The sequence below is a fragment of the Vicugna pacos genome, chromosome 14, assembly GCF_048564905.1.
Source record: "Vicugna pacos chromosome 14, VicPac4, whole genome shotgun sequence".
NCBI lineage: Eukaryota > Metazoa > Chordata > Mammalia > Artiodactyla > Camelidae > Vicugna > Vicugna pacos.
This window is the reverse complement of record NC_133000.1, coordinates 27200963-27219469: the sequence shown is the minus strand read 5'-3', so window position 1 is coordinate 27219469 and position 18507 is coordinate 27200963. Positions and strand designations below refer to the sequence as shown.

Below are 18507 nucleotides of genomic sequence, written 5' to 3'. Positions count from 1 at the left end.
TGTAAAATGTAAAATGTTACACAGATGTTTGTTTTGAACCTTTAAGCTGAAAGGACAACACACAGGGATCAAAATGCTTTGCATCTTGTAACAGAAATAGAAAAAGGAGGAAATGTTTGTTAAATAAACGTTGAATTGTAAAGCGAGTAGGATCTATAGCAATCATTTTATCACTTAATAGGTGAAAAATGTGATGGCTAAACAAAGTAGACTTAAAACCTTTGCCAGTAGAACCAGAGTATTGGAAGTATTTGGCTTATTTGTAATTTTCTTTCTCTGTGGGACCTATGGAGAGAGCACCTTATAAATTCACTGCCTATGTAATGTAAGAGTTTTTAATAATAACCCAGAGTGTTACTCTTAATTTTTTTATGCAAGCATCTTTTTAATGGATGAAGTTTGCTTTTTAAACTTTAATCGATAGTTATTTTTTCTGATAAAATAAACTCATAATTATTATAGAAAATACTCACATTTTCACTCTGAGTTCTCAAGGAAACAGGGCAGGAATACCCACTTGTACTTCTTGGTACCAGTTCCCACATCTCTTCTGTGGATCCATATTCCTCTGCAAAAGAGGGCCTTCTTACCTCCTACCCCAGCAGCTTTGTGCTTAAGGGCTGTTTCTCCTCGGAGCTCTGTAATCCCTATTAAGTGCTTATGTGTTTGGGCTTGTGTGGCTTTTTTTTCTGTCAGCGGGTGGAATTGGATGTACAAATCATACTCCCTCAAGGCTAGCTCCTTCTTAATACTATGCCTAGGATTGCAGTTATCTGCCATCAGCAAGCAAGGGCTCTGATTTTGGTTATTGGATAAATCATGGCAAATCATGCATCCCAGCCGACCAGCCAGTCAGCCAAACAACAAATAATATTGGATGCCTCCCCTACAAAAGGCTCTGTCTTGTCTCCTAGGATGCAGTGCTGAGTGAGACAGATATACATCCTGCCTCATGTAGTACATTTTCAAATGTAGAAAATAGAAAATGAATAGACAGAGAAAAATAACTGTAGTTTTTGAATGTGCTATGAAAGTAACAAGCAAGTTATGATAGGTGCTAGATTGGAGAGGAAGGTCATGGAAGAACTCTGAGGTCATGATAGTTACATGGAGATTCAAAAAGAAATAGGAATTTACCAGGCAAGGGATTAAGGAACAGGATCTCCAGGTATAGGAAATAGCATGTTCCAAGTTCCTCAGTTTGGAAAGAATCTATAATGTAGTTCATCAAGTTCAGTATGGCTTGGGCATTATTATGTGAAGGGGAGAATGGCAGGAAATGAAGTTTGAAGCCTGGACTGTTTGGAGAATCTGAGTTGTTTTGAAGGATGACTGGGCTTTTTGAATGAAGGGAGGAAGGAGAAGACTAATCCTGTAGAAGGAATGGTAGGGGCAGGGAAAGAATTGGCACACTCTTGAAATGCCTGCTAGCCAAGGGCATAGGAAGGTAGATGGTGGTGATGATGGTGATGATGATGATTATAATGATGATGATGATGATGGTGGTGGTGGTGGTGATGATGATGTTGGTGGTGGTGATGATGATGATGTGGTATTGATGATGATGATGGTGGTGATGATGATGATGATGATGGTGATGGCGGCCTTGCTGGCCAGGTAGGCTGGTAGGTGGTGTTACAAAGTTAGGAAGTGCCCTGCTCTGAGCCTAGAAAGATTGATGCTCAGGGCAAGTCCTTTCTGGAGGCTTTGCTTCTTTTCTCTAAAAGGAGGTGTTAAGGTCTCTAGCTTCTTTATTTCTACCCCTAGAAAAGTTTATTTGAAACAAAGTAGTTTTTGACTCAACTATGCATTAATAAATAAGTACATTTCAATAAATAATTACACATATTTAAATAAATAAACTAGCAAAAATCCAACACATGCAAAGTATAGGCAGTGGTAGAAAGCAAATCTCTCAATTCCTGTCTCCAAATTCCGTCATCACAGTGCTGCTTCCCTGTACTACTGGTTTCTCTCCTGTTTCAGAGATGCACTAGGAGTTCACGTGTGATGCTAATTCTTGAATTAAACAACTACATTATGTGGAATAAGCCTGTAAATGACTGAAGCTCTTGGTCTTTGGATTTGGCTTCTCTGAAACTTTTCACTTTATGTACATGATTATATCATTGTATAATTTTATCTCTACACATCTTTCTGCTCCAGTTTTAGTTAAAATTCTTTAAGGACAAGTTTTACATTCTGTGTCTTTCTGTAGATATCCTTAGTGCCTTCTTAGTGAGTGAATGAATGAATGAAACTTAAGATTGTCAAACTTAAGGCCTTGGGGAGCTCCCTACTGACAATTATTACAGGTCCAGTTGTTATCACTGCTGTAACAGGGCTCCCTGCCCTGGGTGTCCTTCTCTGGGAGAGGGAGTATGGTCGTGAAGGTGGCCCAGAATTGAGAATTTGGATTCTAGTCTTGAATCTACCACCAACTACTTGTATGGCCTTGGAGAGGTCAGTTCTGCAGTCCTCAGTTACATATCTCTAAAATCAGTGTTCACCTTAGTTTAAAACTTACAAGCTACCAAAGTAAACTTGAAAAAAAAAAAAGACATGAAAAATCTGTTCTATCCAGGCTCTCTAGAAGAACTGTGCTAATAGTGCTAAATTGATCATAATTTTTTCTTGTAAGGGAATGAGATTATCATTTAGGCACAGTTAAAAGCAGATACAAGAAAGCTTATACACATATGAAAAAATATATGCATAACAATGTTCACTGTAATGGTATTCTTGAGAGCAAAAGTTCAGAAACAACTTAAATACTCACCAGTAAGGAAAATAGTTAAATTATGATATCATTGAATTATGGCACCTAGGAGATATATTACGAAGCTATTAAAAGGAATGTGGTCAATCCATAGACACGAACATGGAAAAATACTAAGGGCTTATTGCTTTGTGAAACAAGTAAAATGTAAAATAATATGTGTGGTAAAAGCTGATGTAGCTAAAAAGAAAAAAAACTAAACTCTATTTTTACATACATGTATATGTGTGTGTGTATATATATGTGTGTGTGTATATATATGTATACACACACACACACACACACACACATCCAGTACTAGTTTTCTTTGGAGAATATTTGTGGTAAAATGTAGTAAGGCAAAAGAAACCTTCACTTTATGGACTTTTATATTGTTTGAATTGTTTTATAATGAATTAAAAAATTAATTTCTTTTTCTTAAAGAATGATTCCAGAATAATTGGAGAATTAGCCTGGAATAGTTTTTAGTCTTTTTAAAAATCCTCATATATTTGTCTGTATATGTATTGCTTAACTGGAAACTAAAAAGGTGACTTTGCCTTAGTCAACATCAATGAATCCCCCAAATGGTAACAGGATACCTAAGTCATTTGTTTTGTTTTTAAACAGTCACAGCTTAGAAATGACCTTAGCTTTCTAAAGTGAAAGAAATTTTTGTCAAGTATATTACATACACAGGGTTCCATTAATTCAGTAAACGGCATTCAGAAAGCAATATATTTGATAGTTAATTACTCCAAGTGGTGCCAGTGATCAGAAGGGACACCCACTTGTAATGCAGGGAAACTGTGTAATGGTTACGCTGAAGAATGTCTGCCCAAGTGTGAGGACAGAAGTAATTGATGAAAGGAAGAGTCTCATATATCTTCCTCAGGCTTAGAAGGAGCAGCTTGTGGAAAGCTGAGAAAGCATTGTGACTATTCAAGCAACTACGTGAAGAGGGCTAAGTATGGGGATAAGACTTTCAATTTGATAATTTGAGGTCAAGGATTATGTGTCAGCAGACATGTATATTTTATGTTACATTCCTTTGGGGCATTTGTGTGTACATTTTTTTTTTTTTTTGCTGTCCCTCTCACCACCTTAGTCTTTAAAATTTGGAATGTAATATTTGCAGTGTAGATTATTTTTCCCCCAACTAAAACTGCAGGGGAATTTACATCCAGTGTGAATTTCTCAGTCATTATGTGAAAAGTCTAATGTAATAGAGCACATATTTCTGAAAAAATGTCCGCTGATGCTTTTAGCACTTGCATGCCCCCATTTACCACTTACAAAGCAGGACACTCTTCTTACCAGCGCCCTCCCTGTCTCAACGTGGCAGCACCATTCTTCTCCAGAACGTGCCCCATGTTGGCCAGAGGCCACTGGGAGACAGTCTGCTCTGATGTTTCCAAACCCTTTGTGTCCATTCACTCCTCAGGCCCTTCTCCCCAGCCCACTTCTGTCTTTGGGATGAAGAGGGCAGCATACCCTGTACAGTTGAATCTACAATCTGATCTCCTACAAAATCTCCGTTGGCCCAAAAAGGGCTCTTTTTCTCTCCTGTGTCTAAGGCTTTGTTCTTAGATTATAATCTGAATCTTTCCATTCTGCTGCTGATTGTGGGATCCTGTCCTCAGTTTTATTGAGTTAAAGGAAAGTTCTGCAAATGCATTAAAATTCTTTCTCCTCTAAGTACTCATTTCTTATAATTGAACCATATAGCTTTCAAGACTTTTGTCTCACCGTAGATATTAACAGAAATCTAATTTTATACTCAGTGTTGAGGAATGACCTCTTCTAAGTGTTATCTTTCCCCTAGAGGGAATAAATTCCATTGATCCTGAAATGGCAAAGCTAGAGGGAAAAATCTCAGGAAAGAGAAGAAAATTAATCTTTGGTTATCATCTCTAATTATTATCTGGCTCTACTTTGTCTACAGAGTAGAGTGACTCTCCGCCTTAAATTCCATTCAATTCTCCTGTCATCACATTAGCAGTTTCTACTGATGGGAGGACTAGATAGGCTTCAAACGGCCAGGGCGGTAAAATTTCCAGAGTGGAAATAAGCACGTGAAGAGGAGTCCAGAATCCTGATGTGTACTTGCCAGACTCTTAGTCTCACTCTGCTTCGGACTCCTTATTGTAAAATGAGATTTTTATTAGATGATTTTCTGCTTTCCATTTTAATTGGAAGATAAAAGATCTGAAGCTTTCAGAAATTCCGGAAATCAATTGATACATGAATTTGACGCTCCTAGCACAAAGTAAAATAATCTTAAGAATCGAACTACGATTTACTAGAACATTTTAAAGATTAAGAATTTTGACATGCACCAGGGAGTCCCAATTAATAGGTGTTCCTAGATGTCAAAAGTGTTGTTCTGTTTAGTATTTCATTTCCTGTTCTGCACTGGCTTGTTGGTATATGTCTTTTGATCATTAACTTTTACTGCCTGACATTTTCATGAAGCATTTAAACTAGAGATAGTTTTTAATTAGTAAGGTTAGATAGTTTATAGTAAGTGATATTTCAGTTCCTGTAAAGATTCTTCTCCACTAAGATGTTAATGCTTCTCTGCTCAAGTGTCAGGTGGCCCAACATAATTGTGAAGTAATTGAGTTTAAAGTGAGATTCTCTAATAAGATTTAAGTCACTGCATTCCCATTAATAAAAGGTTTCTTCCCTTCCCCTTTCACAGATGGTTCTGTTAAGTACTTTCTTTTTTTCTTTTTGAATAGCACATTTGGTTAGTCTGCTAAAGGTAAGATGTTTTTTGGGAGTCAGGCTTGAAGACATTGGGAAATTGTGATTTTATAAAAAGCCTGCAACTCTAAATATAGACATCAGGGAGGAGGTGGAAATGTTGTTCATCTTAAAGTCTTAGGAATTTTTGTTGGGCTTTGGAGATCATAAAGCATCAGGGAATTCTGAATCCAATCTTGGGTCAGCCCTCCTTTTTCCTTGGTAAGATTACACAATGAGACCACAGCATAGGAAGATAAAATGCCATTTTACTGAGGTGGGTTTTGTCTGAATACGCTCATTAGGACTCTGATCTTGGGTGAGTGGTTTGAAGCTAAGACCTAAGTTGCCTCCTTCTCCAGAACCCAGTGTTGTACTTTACCCACGTACTAGCTGCCCAGGTGGGGCAGTGACCAGCTTTAAATTAGAGACAGTTTTTAATTAGCAGGGTCAGATAGTTTACAGTAAGTTGTATTTCAGTTCCTGTAAAGATTTTTTTCTCCACAAAGACATTAATACTTCTCTGCTCAAGGGATAAGAAGAAGGTGGGAAAAGGAACTGAATCTCCTTTTGTATAAAAGTCCACCCTTGCTTCCTCACTTGTCACCTCTGATTACAGAGTAGTCGACATGGGCTACCATGTTCTTAGAAATCTGAGAGCTGGACGTGACAGTCAAGAAAATGGAAATGTGACTGGGTATTTGAAACAATTGCCCAAGCATTAAATTCCTTTTACAATTTGGAGGGCTGATCCAGGGTGAGGGGTAAGAGAGGAAGGATTCTTTTGTTGCAGCCTTATCTATACTGTCAGATAAGGAGTCAAAGCGAGTCAAACCAGTGTATGTGTGTGGGGGTCTTGGGCAGTGAATAAGCACCATCTTGGCCTCACCAGTTCTTGGAAAAGTGGGAAAGACCAGATTCCAGTTTGGACTGGTTCGAGAATTTTGGGATCACTCAGATTTCTGTCTCTTCATTAAAAAAAACAAAACAAAACACTGATTGTCCTCATTCCTACATATATTTTAAAATCAAGGAGAGGTCAGATTGACATTATTAAAATAAAAAAAAGGTTTGAAATCCAGACTTAATGAGAATTTCTTCGTATTTTTTAAACTGTAGTTAATTTATAGAACATAACATTTTACAATTTACATTATTTCTAAGCATACCTAAGCATTTCTAAGCATTTAAATATATTCTAAGCATACTTTGTCATTAAATACATTCACATTGTGGCACAGCCAGCACCACTGTCCATCTCTAGAACTTTTTCATTTTCCCCAGCTCACACTCTGTACCCATTAAGCACTGACTCCCAGTTTTCTTATCCCCCAAGTAAATACATTTTTTAAAACATTTCCCCAGTCACAGTATAATGTGAGCCCCCCTCCCCCCCTTCCCTTCTTTAATTACTTCCCTGTAGTAGGAAGGCGCGTATGGGACATTTGAGTAGCATCTAGGGAAGGTGATATGCTGGCAAACAGGTGTGTTACGGGAGCCAGGAATTTTATATGGCAATGTTGGATCTATGAATTATGAGATCTAAGCGTTAAGGGATGATAATGTAGATTCACAGCTGTCAAAAGCCCAGATTAAAAAAAAAAAATAGTCCCAAGCTCAGGTAGTTATGGGACAGAAATTAGCACTGAATAGTTGATTTTAGAGAACCGACCAGGCAAATAATGGGGCTCCATTTAGGTACAACTGGAGACCAGAAAGATCTGGAACATTGGCAGCATCCAGGAACACAGAGGGATAAAGTTTCAATAACTGAGAAATTGGGGAAATAACTTGGATTTTCAACTGAGTTATCAAGAGATAAGAATGGGAAATCAGAGGGATAGGATAGCTACTTATCAGAAAGGCTGTGTAATAAAGGTTGAATTGAATTGAACAAACACCTAGGTATTGTCTCCATGTTCTCTTCCCCACACTGTCTCCTGCACATGCATACACACACACTCTAAAGCATTTTTTGATCACTGTCTGTCTATCTGTACATACCCTTTCCCAGGGCAATGCTAAGCCCATAGGTAGAGACAAGTCCAAAGTTTTTCTAGTAGGGATGGAGTACCAGAGCTTCATTTTTCTAACACTAGAATAAATGTTAATGTGAAATTTGTGTTGATGCTCCACACTCTGATGAGTTGGGTTTTTTGTTTTTTTGTTTGTTTGTTTGTTTGTTTGTTTGCAAAAATAAAAGAGCATGAAGAATGGAAGCAGGCTGTCATTGAACAGAATTGTAAGATTCTGCTTCTTAAACTTGCGATTCTCAGTATTTGGAAATAATGGTCATTGTTATATCTGACCACATTTCTTCTATCCAGTTTTGGATAATCACCCAGGCCATTTGGATGAAACTCTGTGTTATGTCCCTCCCCTTCCACTGATACACCAGGGATGATCTGCTTCCTGTTTCACATGGCATTGCTTTGTATCTGTTAGTTAATATAATTTATTGTTACTTTTTCTATACCCAGGTTGCTTAGACCTGTGTGTACAAGTACTAAAAATTTGGCTTATTAAGCCTTTCCATTCCACAGCATGCTAGACACCCTGAATTTCCTGTGTCCTCATTTGGATTTAATCCTTCTTTTAAATTAGGAATGTACACTAAGTTCTCATTCTTTTTATAATAGGTTTTTTTCCCCTTCAGTAGATTCTCTTGTGTATGCATTAGCATGTTACGCATTAACTTTTAGTCTTTGCTTTGTAATTTCTTTTAGCAGAGATATATTTCTACTTTCTAATATCATCAGAGGATGTATGAGAGTAGGTTGTATTGGTAAAAACAACAGTTAGAAAAAAGATTTTTTGTAAATACATATATTATTTCATGACTGGGAAACAACACCATTCAGAGAGAATTCATAGGGGGCAGAAAGATTCCTTCTTATGGGGAGATTTTGAGGAGGATACATAACAAAAAATGTAGGCATGTTTTTATGAGATGTTGTGATGAGTCAGAAAGATCATGTGAGAACAGGCTTCCGTTTTCTTTTAGCTGAGTGTTTTAACTTTTTCCTGATTCCTTTTGGTTTCCTCCCTCATATTTATTGTCCATTCAATCAAATCTCATTTCAATTTGTAACTAATTTAATTAAAACAATTAACACTAAGATATACATGATAAATAGGCTTACCTGTCTCAGAGTTATTTTCCTCCCCAATGCACAGCTTATTAAGTTAAAAAAATGTCGAGTATGTGATTTTCAAAGATCTCGATATTTTATTTGTTTTGAATTCCTGTTTTTCTGCTCTCTTACTCTTTGATCATGAAAGGGTGTTTACACACAAGGGAGCCTCAAGAAAGTGGTTCTTTTAGTTTGTAGTGGTAGTACTTTTGAGATGAGCAAAATTGCTAATTTCTATGGTTACAAATGTCCTTAGAGATCAAGCAATTTTTATAACGTAAATTTGATCAGTTTGTTACTTAAAATAGGAAAAAACAGATGGGGAATACTTCTAGGTCACGTATGTAGAAATCATTGTCATTTTGGAGTATATACTTTGAAACTATTTATAAAATGTATCCCTAATACCTTAATAATCCTTTTGTACATTTGGTAATGGTTTAAAAAAAAAATCTAGCTACAACTCTAATTAAAGGCTTGTTAAGTAGTGAAATCCTTCTCCCTTATCCATGTAGGACTTGAGTTGTAGAGAGAAGTCCTTCAGGAATACTTGTTTTATAACCTTGTCTTCTAATCACCTAAAGAGAAAGGTGTATTTATTTGCTGTACTTTTGAGGATTGCTGTAGTTGAAATCATCTATTTCATAAAATTTTCTTTAATGCTTCATCTACTCTTCTTATATATTATATAATTCTTAGCGTTGAATTGCCAAACAGACATCTTTTTGCTAGTGGAATGTTCTGATTAGTTATGGCAGTCATATATTAATATTTGAATAGAAAAATAACCTGTTTCTCCCCTATTTATTTATTTATTTGCAGTTAGGTACATAGCCATTTATTTATGTGCCTAGAAATATTAAACTGGGTTTGACAGATCAGATATGACTAAAGCTATTTATACAATTACAGTTTTCACTGCCAAAGTGTTTACTTTGATATTTTGCCAAGGACGTATGCCAACTTAAAAAATTCCAATTTATTCCAGGTTTTCACTTTTCCCTACATATTCTGTATCTTCTGCCTTCAAGCTGCCTAAATCTTCTTTGAACCCGTATTGTGCTGTCACAACCACCAACAGTAGTAACTCTCAGAAATCTATTATCTTTCCTCAGCCATACTCCTGTTCTCACATCCTGCCCCTGACACTCCCAAGTCCATTCCATTCACATTGTGTAGCTGGAGCACTTAGCCTCATCCCAAGGGAGCCACCATGTGAGGGTGGTTATGGGTGAATTCTTGACTTCGCCTTTGGAACTATAGTTTTGTTCCCATAGATTTAAATCCTGCTCATTGTGTTCAGGAGACCAAGCATGTCTCTTCATTGCCCAGGTCCAGTCACCACCTCACTTACCTCCCAGCGAACGTGTGCACAGAGGGAAAATTCCATCACCTGTAAAGCTTAGGGAGTTACCCTTCTCTTACCTGCTTGGTTGCAGACTGTTTTCCTCATGCGGGTTCCCTGCCCCCGAGCCGCTCTAGGCCTGTGTGTGTGGCAGTCAGGGTTCTTGTCTGGGTTCTGGTCCCAGCCGAGCCCTTTGTGTGACCTTGCACAAGTGTATTTTCTCTACTTAGGTTTCCTCACAGATAGAATGAGGTGGTTAAACTTCATGTTCAAGGGCTGTATGAGTCTAAAATTTTGACCCTATAAATTTTTGATACTCTTTATCGGTCTCTAAGAACCTCAATAGTTAGAAAGCAGGGAAGAAAAATAATCACAATTATGCAAATAATCTCTAGTTCATAGCTCTCTGCCTACCCCCACCTTTCACCCCATTTGAAGGTTGTGGGAGGCCTCAGATTCCGTTTCCTAATTACATGATTTATGTTGGCTTTATTTCTGTAGTTGAGATGATTTTTATTGGCTTCTCTCAGTGTCATAGAGAAGGGTTACTTAATCAGGTGTACTTCCTTTTATCCTTTGAAGGCTGGTGTTATAATAATCTAACGAACAAAAGATAATTTATTTGAAATGTATAACATGTAAAATTTAATAGCATTTGTGCTAAATAAGAACCTGAAAAAATTAAAATGCTTAGTATTTTAGAAACACACTGTCATAAGATACATTTAACCAAGAAGCACTGATAAAAAATAGAATAAAAAATTATTAGTAACATTTACTGATTTCAAATACTCAGTTATGGAAAGAGAAAACTCTGGTATTTATTACGTTTTGTACCTCTACCAGCTACTTACACGTTCAGACTGCATATTCTAGAATTTTTTGCAGTGGTTAAATAATCTACTATAAAATTTATGTGAAACCTTATTCCTTAAAAAAGGTCATATTTTTAATCAATCTGATTAGAACATAATGGGAAACGAACTGGAAGAAGATGTATAACCATGTACCATGGAACTATGATTTTTAATGGAAAATTTAGGATGAAAGAAAAGATTTTGAAAGGAGATTTTTTTATATAATTTTGCTGCTATTTTTGAAACTTTGAAAATAGAAAAAGAATAAAGAGAAAATGTAATTAAAAAAGACTTTTCCTGTTCATGGCTCTCGGCAACACAGAAAATTGTGTCATCTTTGACTTTATTCTGACATAAAACCCTTATAAAATGCAGCATATGCCGTGTTAGTGATCAGAACCACTCTCGAACGGTATTAGTCTTTGCTCGGAAAAATGCAGCCTTATACAACATCTCTAGGAAGTGAGATTAAATGTAGTCTTCTAATGGCAAAAAAAATCTAGATCATAAGTATAGATGGCTCTAACAATCTGAGTTTATGATTCATCTTATACTTGAGAAAAGCTAGTCTTTTAGTGAAAGTGTATTGGTAGTGGATTTAGAAGAGGAGCTCCACCGGTGGATGGGAAGAGTCTAAAATGTGCTCTCCTCTGGGCTCCTGAGTTGCAGTCAGGCATCTGATTCTTGTTCCTTATTTTTCTGGCTCTGCAGAGGGTAGGGAAAGGTTACAGGAAGGTAATTATCATTTCACTTCATTCTCACAAGTCCGTAGAGGGCCAGAGCCCGCAGGCCATGGATGAGGGATGTAAGCCACAGTGGGCTCAGTGGCTGCTGCCTAGTGGGGCTGGGATGTGGAGCCTGGTGTTGAGATTGCAAGCCTGAGTTCCCTGCATAACCTTGCACTCTCACTCCTGGTTGGTATTTCAGACACTGTTGGCCTGGGTAACTGAAATAGGATTTTGTGTAAAAATTTCATTCCCGCTAAACAGCCTTGTTTATTCTTATTCCTCTTTAATGCATCCTTAAATTGTTGCCAACATTTGTATCCTGCTTCATCAGTGACCTTTGCATAAACATTTTCACTGGTTTTGCTCTGATTTGAGGCAGTCCATTATCTGGCTGCATTTTTTTTTTCTAACAGTACTTTTCATTATTTCTCAGTATGAAAGATTTCATCCAAATCAGTCTATTTGGATAATGGACTGATTATCTGGTTTCATGTCAACAGAAGCATATTTCTACTTTTTTTTAAAAAATCCTGTTTTCCATCTTAGAACATTCTGTTTCTCCCAATCCCTTTACCCATATTCTGCTGACTATTTCAGGTGCATCTTTCCCCAACCATCCTTTGACTACATAGTAGCAGAGAAGAGAGGAGAAAACCATGATTTCATTGCAATATGAGTATACTGATGTATTAAGCTCAATAAGAGTCTAATTTTTAATTTGTATAAAAAAGCAGAATTGGTTAAAATTGCTCCAGTCTCTGATTTGCAGGTGGACGTGGTCACAATTTCTAGATAAACTTTTTTTTTTAATGTGACATGTAACATTTCACAACTAGTGGAAAGAATATTGGAGTCAAAGTGTAGTGATCCTCATTCTTTTATCAGATCTGTTGCTTGGAGACACTTACCCTAAGCATTATTTTTCTCATCATGATTATGATGATGATGATGGTAGTCACAGTAATAGTATGACTCTTACAAGAATTATACAAGGAAGTGTTGAGTGCGATGCCTAGTAGATGTTTAGTCAATGTTAAGTAAAATTTTTAATCAAAATTTAAGTTTAAGGTTAGCAGATTCTTTGACTTTTTTCTTTTTGTTGGCTAGAAAATGTTCAGAATGTGACAGGTTACTGGTGTTGAGAAATAAACCGATTAAAAGAAAATTAGAACCAGCCCCTTTCTTGGGGATAAAGGTAGGAAAATAAAATATAATTTTGAAAAAGTAAAGAATTACCATTTGGTTAGGTTACGGAAAAGAAGTCCACTAATAATTTTATTAGCCTTCATCTGAAAATTTTAACCAATATAACAATACAAGAAAAAGGTTTAAATAAAAGGAAATAAATATGTCATTGTTTGCTAGTACCTGGAGAATGTATGCCAGTCTGTAGAATAATTATTAGGACTGATACCTGCATCTCCATTCCAAGTTTCTCTTCTCCACATCTGTACATCTCCCTGCCTCTTGTACCTGACCATGTGGATATCCAAGAGCTCCTCAAACTGAACATGTTTAAAACTGAACTAGTTCAGAACTGACTCTCATTTGTTGATGAATTAAATAAACAGCACCATCATCAGCTGCCTGGTTGATTAAACCTGAGTGTCCCCTTCTTTCTTTAGTCTGCAGGTACGTATTACATGCATACAATACATCCAACAGACATCTGTTGGGCACCTGCTGTCTTCTGCGCTTGGTGCTAAGTATACAATGCTGAACAAAGTTCCTGCCTCTGAGGACTTGCTTTCTAATGGGGGAAGAGAGACAATATCAAATTTATGTTATGCGAGGAGTAAGTGCCTTGGAGGAGAAAAAAGGGTAGAGTGACAGTGATAAGGAATACTAGACAGGGTTAAGGGTGGTGTTCTATATAAGGCAGTAAGGAAAGTAAACCTTTTCCATTAAGGCTTAACAGGCATCTTCTGCTACACTGTGGTGAAGGGACTGCAGGTGTCAAGCTTAGAGGTGGGGAGACCGTTTAGAAAGCAATTGTGATCCAGGTGAGCGTGGACAGCAGCCACAAACGGGGGAGTATGGTAGCCATGGATAAGGTGAGGGGGAGCCTATTTTAGTGAGCATTTATTTCAGAGTCATAATTGACCAGATTCACTGATGGTTGAGATGTAGGTTTGGGTTAATAGAAAGGATGACTTGAGAAATTGCAATAAGAGCATTCCCATTTTTAAGATGAGAAAACTGTGGGAAACAAAGCATAGAGTTGTATGAGTGTTGGTTTTGGGCATGTGAAGTTGAAGGTGCCCGTTAGACATCCAATAGAGACCCGAGAGTAGGCAGTTGGGTGGTCAATTCGGGACTTAGGAGATGGATCTGGACTGGATTTTGCTTTGTGGGGCTCAGCCATTATCTGCACCCTCATGGCTGCTGCTCTGGGTAAGCGCCCCCTTTCTTCTCATTTAGATTATTGCAGCTCCCTTCTGTCTGCCCTTCTACTATTTTGCCATTCTTTCAGTTCACCTTCAGTAGACTGAGTTTTTTCTAAAATGTAGTTCATTTGATGTCCCTCTCATACTTAAACTTCAGGGGCTCCACGTTGCTCCCAGGATAAAAGCCATACTTCTTCTCATGGCTTAAAAGGTCTTGTGTGATGTGGTGCCAGATTAATTTCTGGTGGTATTTATTTCCACCCAATATTCTCTACTCTTACTATTTTCATTTCTTTTTGTGCCTTTCACATTCTTGCAGAACCTGAAACTATCCTATTATCTGTGTCCTTACTTTTCCCATCCTAAAACTTTTTCACCTGCTTAACTCCTTTTCTCTTTCTAGTTTTTGTTTAGATACCATTCACTCCATGAAGATTATCCCTGATGAACATGGATTAAATTTCTTTAATCTCCTGTGGTTTTTACCAAAACACTGTGTGTTGTAATTGCCATTTACTTGCGGTCACCTTGTTTGGTTTTTAAATTCTGTGAGGCCAAGATGTCTCCAGTTTGTCTCACAAAGTTGGTGCCTGATAAATATTTCTTATTTGAATGAAAGAATAAGTAAGTAAAGTGACTGATTATAAAATTTATAAGCAATTTTTCATATATGTATATGCTATATAGAACATAGCAGTTTCTGTATTCCAGCAGTAACTAGTTACAAAGTATAACGGGAAAAGGAAGAATTAACCAACACCCACAGAAACCTATGAGTATAATAGAGTTACCTAGGGCACCTAACACCAACAATAAACAGACAGGATGCCTATGAAGAATGCTGCATTAAGCTGAAAAATTATAGACACATGCTTATGATTAGGACGTTTGGAAATTGTCAACCTATCAAATTTCCCTGAATCTGTTCACAAATGCCTTGCAATTCAAATACAATTCAAATGGATTTTATTTTTGGAACTTTGGATTTACTCTAAGGCTCATGTGGGAAAGTATATGAGACAGGTGAATAAAGTTTAGAAAAGGAAGAAAACTAACTTGAACAGCCAATTAATAAGATATGTCATAGATCCCACAGTACTTAAGACAGAGCGATTGTAGCACAGGAGAAGTACGTAGAACAGAATCAGAAACCCAGAAAAAACAAGTAAGTTTAGACTAAAAGTGTAATGTAAAATCAGGTGAAAAAGATGGCTGATTATCCACAAAATGGTACAGAGATAATTAGTTGATAAATATAAAATCTGATCTCTATCTCACACTAGATACCAAAGCATGTAATTATAATATTTTCTGATATAAAAAGAATTTAACTGTAATGTACCGTCTTATATAGAAAGATGGTTTTTGAAGTTCTTTTTCCTCGGCATTAGTGGTTTATTAGCGATTTATTGCTTACATATCTAACTAAGCAATTTGCTCCGTTGCTCTTTGTTATCAAGACCCTAATTTTGTAAAGATGACTGAGTTTCATCAGAAGTGCTGTCCATGTATGCAAAGAGGAGAGGTGACAAGAGCACTTTATTGGTCACAGCTGTTAACCTTGACTGTCATGTACTATATTGTAGCTGCAGTTCACGTGTTGTTTAGCGTGATGTAGTTATTCTCTTACTTGTTTGTTAGCAAGGATAGAGAGGTGAAATGCATTTGCTGATTTTTAAAAGCTCAGAGGAAATAAATTGAGCGTCGAAATCCGAATATTTTTCAAAGATTGGGAAAACAAATAGTAAACATTCTACTCTTCCTGCTTTACATGAACTATATTTTTAAATAAACAGGGTATATCAGGTATATCAAACATAAAATAGCTGTGTGTTTGTCTTTGTTCAGGACTTTTAGAGCTACCTTCTTAACCTACCTAAGTGTAAGTGCATTCACTTTTATAATTATATACTGTACGCTGCTCGCATGAGCCAGGTGTACTTATTCTTGCATCTGATGGTGTTGGTTTCCATAGTGTACATCAGCTTTATTTTTGTTTTTTTCTGTTAGACCTTTAAATATTTACTCTTAGTAGTTTTTCTAGGGTAAGAGCTGCCAGTCCCTATCTGGAATAGCGTAGGTCTTAGGATATCTTTTTTTTTTATTTTTAAATTTTCATAACTATGTAATTTAAACAATATATGTCTTTTTTAGATTCTTTGATGACAGAAAGTTCCCTGTGTTTTGGCAGTTGAGTGCCTTACCATCCTTAACATGGCTCTATCCTTGGTTTTACAGAAAAAAGAGAAGAGGAAGATTTTGAAGAGAAGAAATTTCTTAAGAAAAAAATTAAAGAACTTAAATTTCTAGATTCTAAAATTGCCCAGAACCTTTGTAAGTATCAGATTTGAATACTATTAAATTAGCAAAACACGCTGGAGGTAGTGCATTTCATTTTCTTTATGACTTGGTTTTCATTTTATGTTATTTTAATTTCATTGTTATTATTTGTAATAAATTCAAAGATAGTTTTCCTTTCCTTTAGGTAAAGGAACTTTTGGTAAATTATGAGTTAATTTCTTCAAAAGATTAATGTGTAGTAGAAAGATAAAACTAAGAAAAGGATTTAGAATAAAAATATATTTCCCATAACTGAAAAGAGAGCTACCCATTAAAGTCTTTCTTTTAACAATAAAGAATTAAGGAATTAGGTGATTACATCATAATTTAAAAATTGGTAGTGGATTATTTTTTTTTATACCTCTGAATCTCTATTATTTGTGATACTCAGTCACACACAGAGGACATTGGACTGTTAATGGGAATGAGGATGATGAGTGAAATGAATTCCATTATACCATCTGAGAGTTCAAAGCCTTGCCTCGAAAGTACTGACTGGAAGTGTTTTAGATGTAATTACTGTTACAGTGGCTAAATATCTAGTATTGAATTGTCCTCCTGACTGAATTACTGTGGAAGAGGGCAAATAGTTTTGCTTCTGACTCATTTCTAACTACATCTTCAATGCATCAGAGCTAGTTCTGCTTGGAACTGAGATAATATGATCTGTACTTATTACTCTCTGATGCGAGGGAGAAAATGTGGAGTCTAGAGGCATGAAGTGCTAACGTGGCTTTTAGTCTGCCTTTCAATTATCACATGCCTCAAGTGAGCTTTTAGCAAGTATTGGGCCAAAAATAGTTATTGGTGAGAGAATAAAGATTATTGCTATTGATTAAAGAGGGAGTTAAGTTTGAGCAGGACATTCCTTTTGTGAAACCTCTGGTACCTCTTCCTTTCCGACTCACTGTAATGGAGAGCCATGTCTCTTCTGCAGATCCCCATGGATAGTGTGCAGACAGTAGTGCTGTTGGCCAATGCACAGTTCTCTATTTCTGGGCACAAGCTGATTGCACATAGCTGCCTCTTTCAAGTTAGGCATTGCCATGTGGCTTGCTTGGGCCAATGGAAAGTATAAGTGGAGATGAGGTATCTCGTGTGTGGAAGCATTGATTGCTGGTGGGAGCAGCTTCGTCATTCTCCCCTACACCCAGAGTGTCGTTCATCATCCTGATGTGAGGGTCCTAAGTTAGAGAGCCCGTCTTTCTGGTGTGTTATGGACATGTAATCTGAATTAGAATATTTTTCCAGGGTGGGGGCTGGGGGTTAGATCAGTGAAATTTTGGGATTTGTTATGTGATACAACTATTTCAGGGCATTTCCCCCTTAAAGGAACATTGTCTGTTCAAAATATTAGGAATTTTATATCTAAAATATTAAATATTAGAAATTGACTTAGATAATGTCAGAAAGTTCTGTACTCTTTAACAATAAAGAATTAAGGAATTAGGTGATTACATCATAATTAAAAAATTGATAGTGGATTATAATCCACTGAAAGATGATTTTTGTCTTGAAAAATGTTCATGACCCGCATTACAAACTGCCTTGTTAGGGGTCCTGAAGAATTATCATTTTGAATATAATTGTTTTCAGATGGGCTAGCCGTGATGAGATAGCCTAAATAATCATTTCAAAGTTGAGTAACTGACTTGATGAATATTGTTCTTTAATATTACTTATAAATTACAGACGTGTACTAAATAGGATTTCAGCTTTGTGATAGTTTATACGCTAGTTCTGTACTGAATCTTTAACCCTTACTACGACCCCACCACGTGGGTAATAGTGTTGACATTATAACTAGAGAGTCTGGTGTATGTATGTGTTCAGTGACTTGAAAAAGATTGCTCATTTTGAAAATGGCCTGTAGATATAGGGTATATTTATTCCTGTTTAGAGATAAGAAAGTTACATTATCATAGAGAAGGAAACTGTCTTGGTTGCTGTAGCTAGGAGATAATGTATTTATTCACTTAATTGTTAAACACGTTTTAAAGTATAAGATCAAAAGGTCCAGAATATATACCATGGCACATTATGATGTAACCCATCTCGGATTATTCTTACCCTCTCTGATTGTAGCAAGTGTTATGATTTAAGCTTTAAGAGGATTTAGCAGCCTATAATCTTTACTGTAATTGTAGTCTGATTCACAGCTGGGTTTTGTCTATGAAATTCAGAGTCTTCTGAAATACTGAATTCTAAGA

The 18507-nt window shown here is 36.5% G+C and overlaps 1 protein-coding gene across 7 annotated transcripts in view; it reads left to right on the top strand.

Moving 5' to 3' along the window:
* DIAPH3 (diaphanous related formin 3) overlaps positions 1 to 18507 on the top strand; it is a 473996-nt gene that overhangs the window by 198823 nt on the left and 256666 nt on the right. For all 7 annotated transcript variants that reach the window (XM_072976641.1, XM_072976639.1, XM_072976638.1 and 4 more), the window contains one exon: positions 16196 to 16291. In XM_072976641.1, coding sequence (XP_072832742.1) covers positions 16196 to 16291 — 96 coding nt within the window. The remainder of the gene's footprint in view (positions 1 to 16195; positions 16292 to 18507) is intronic.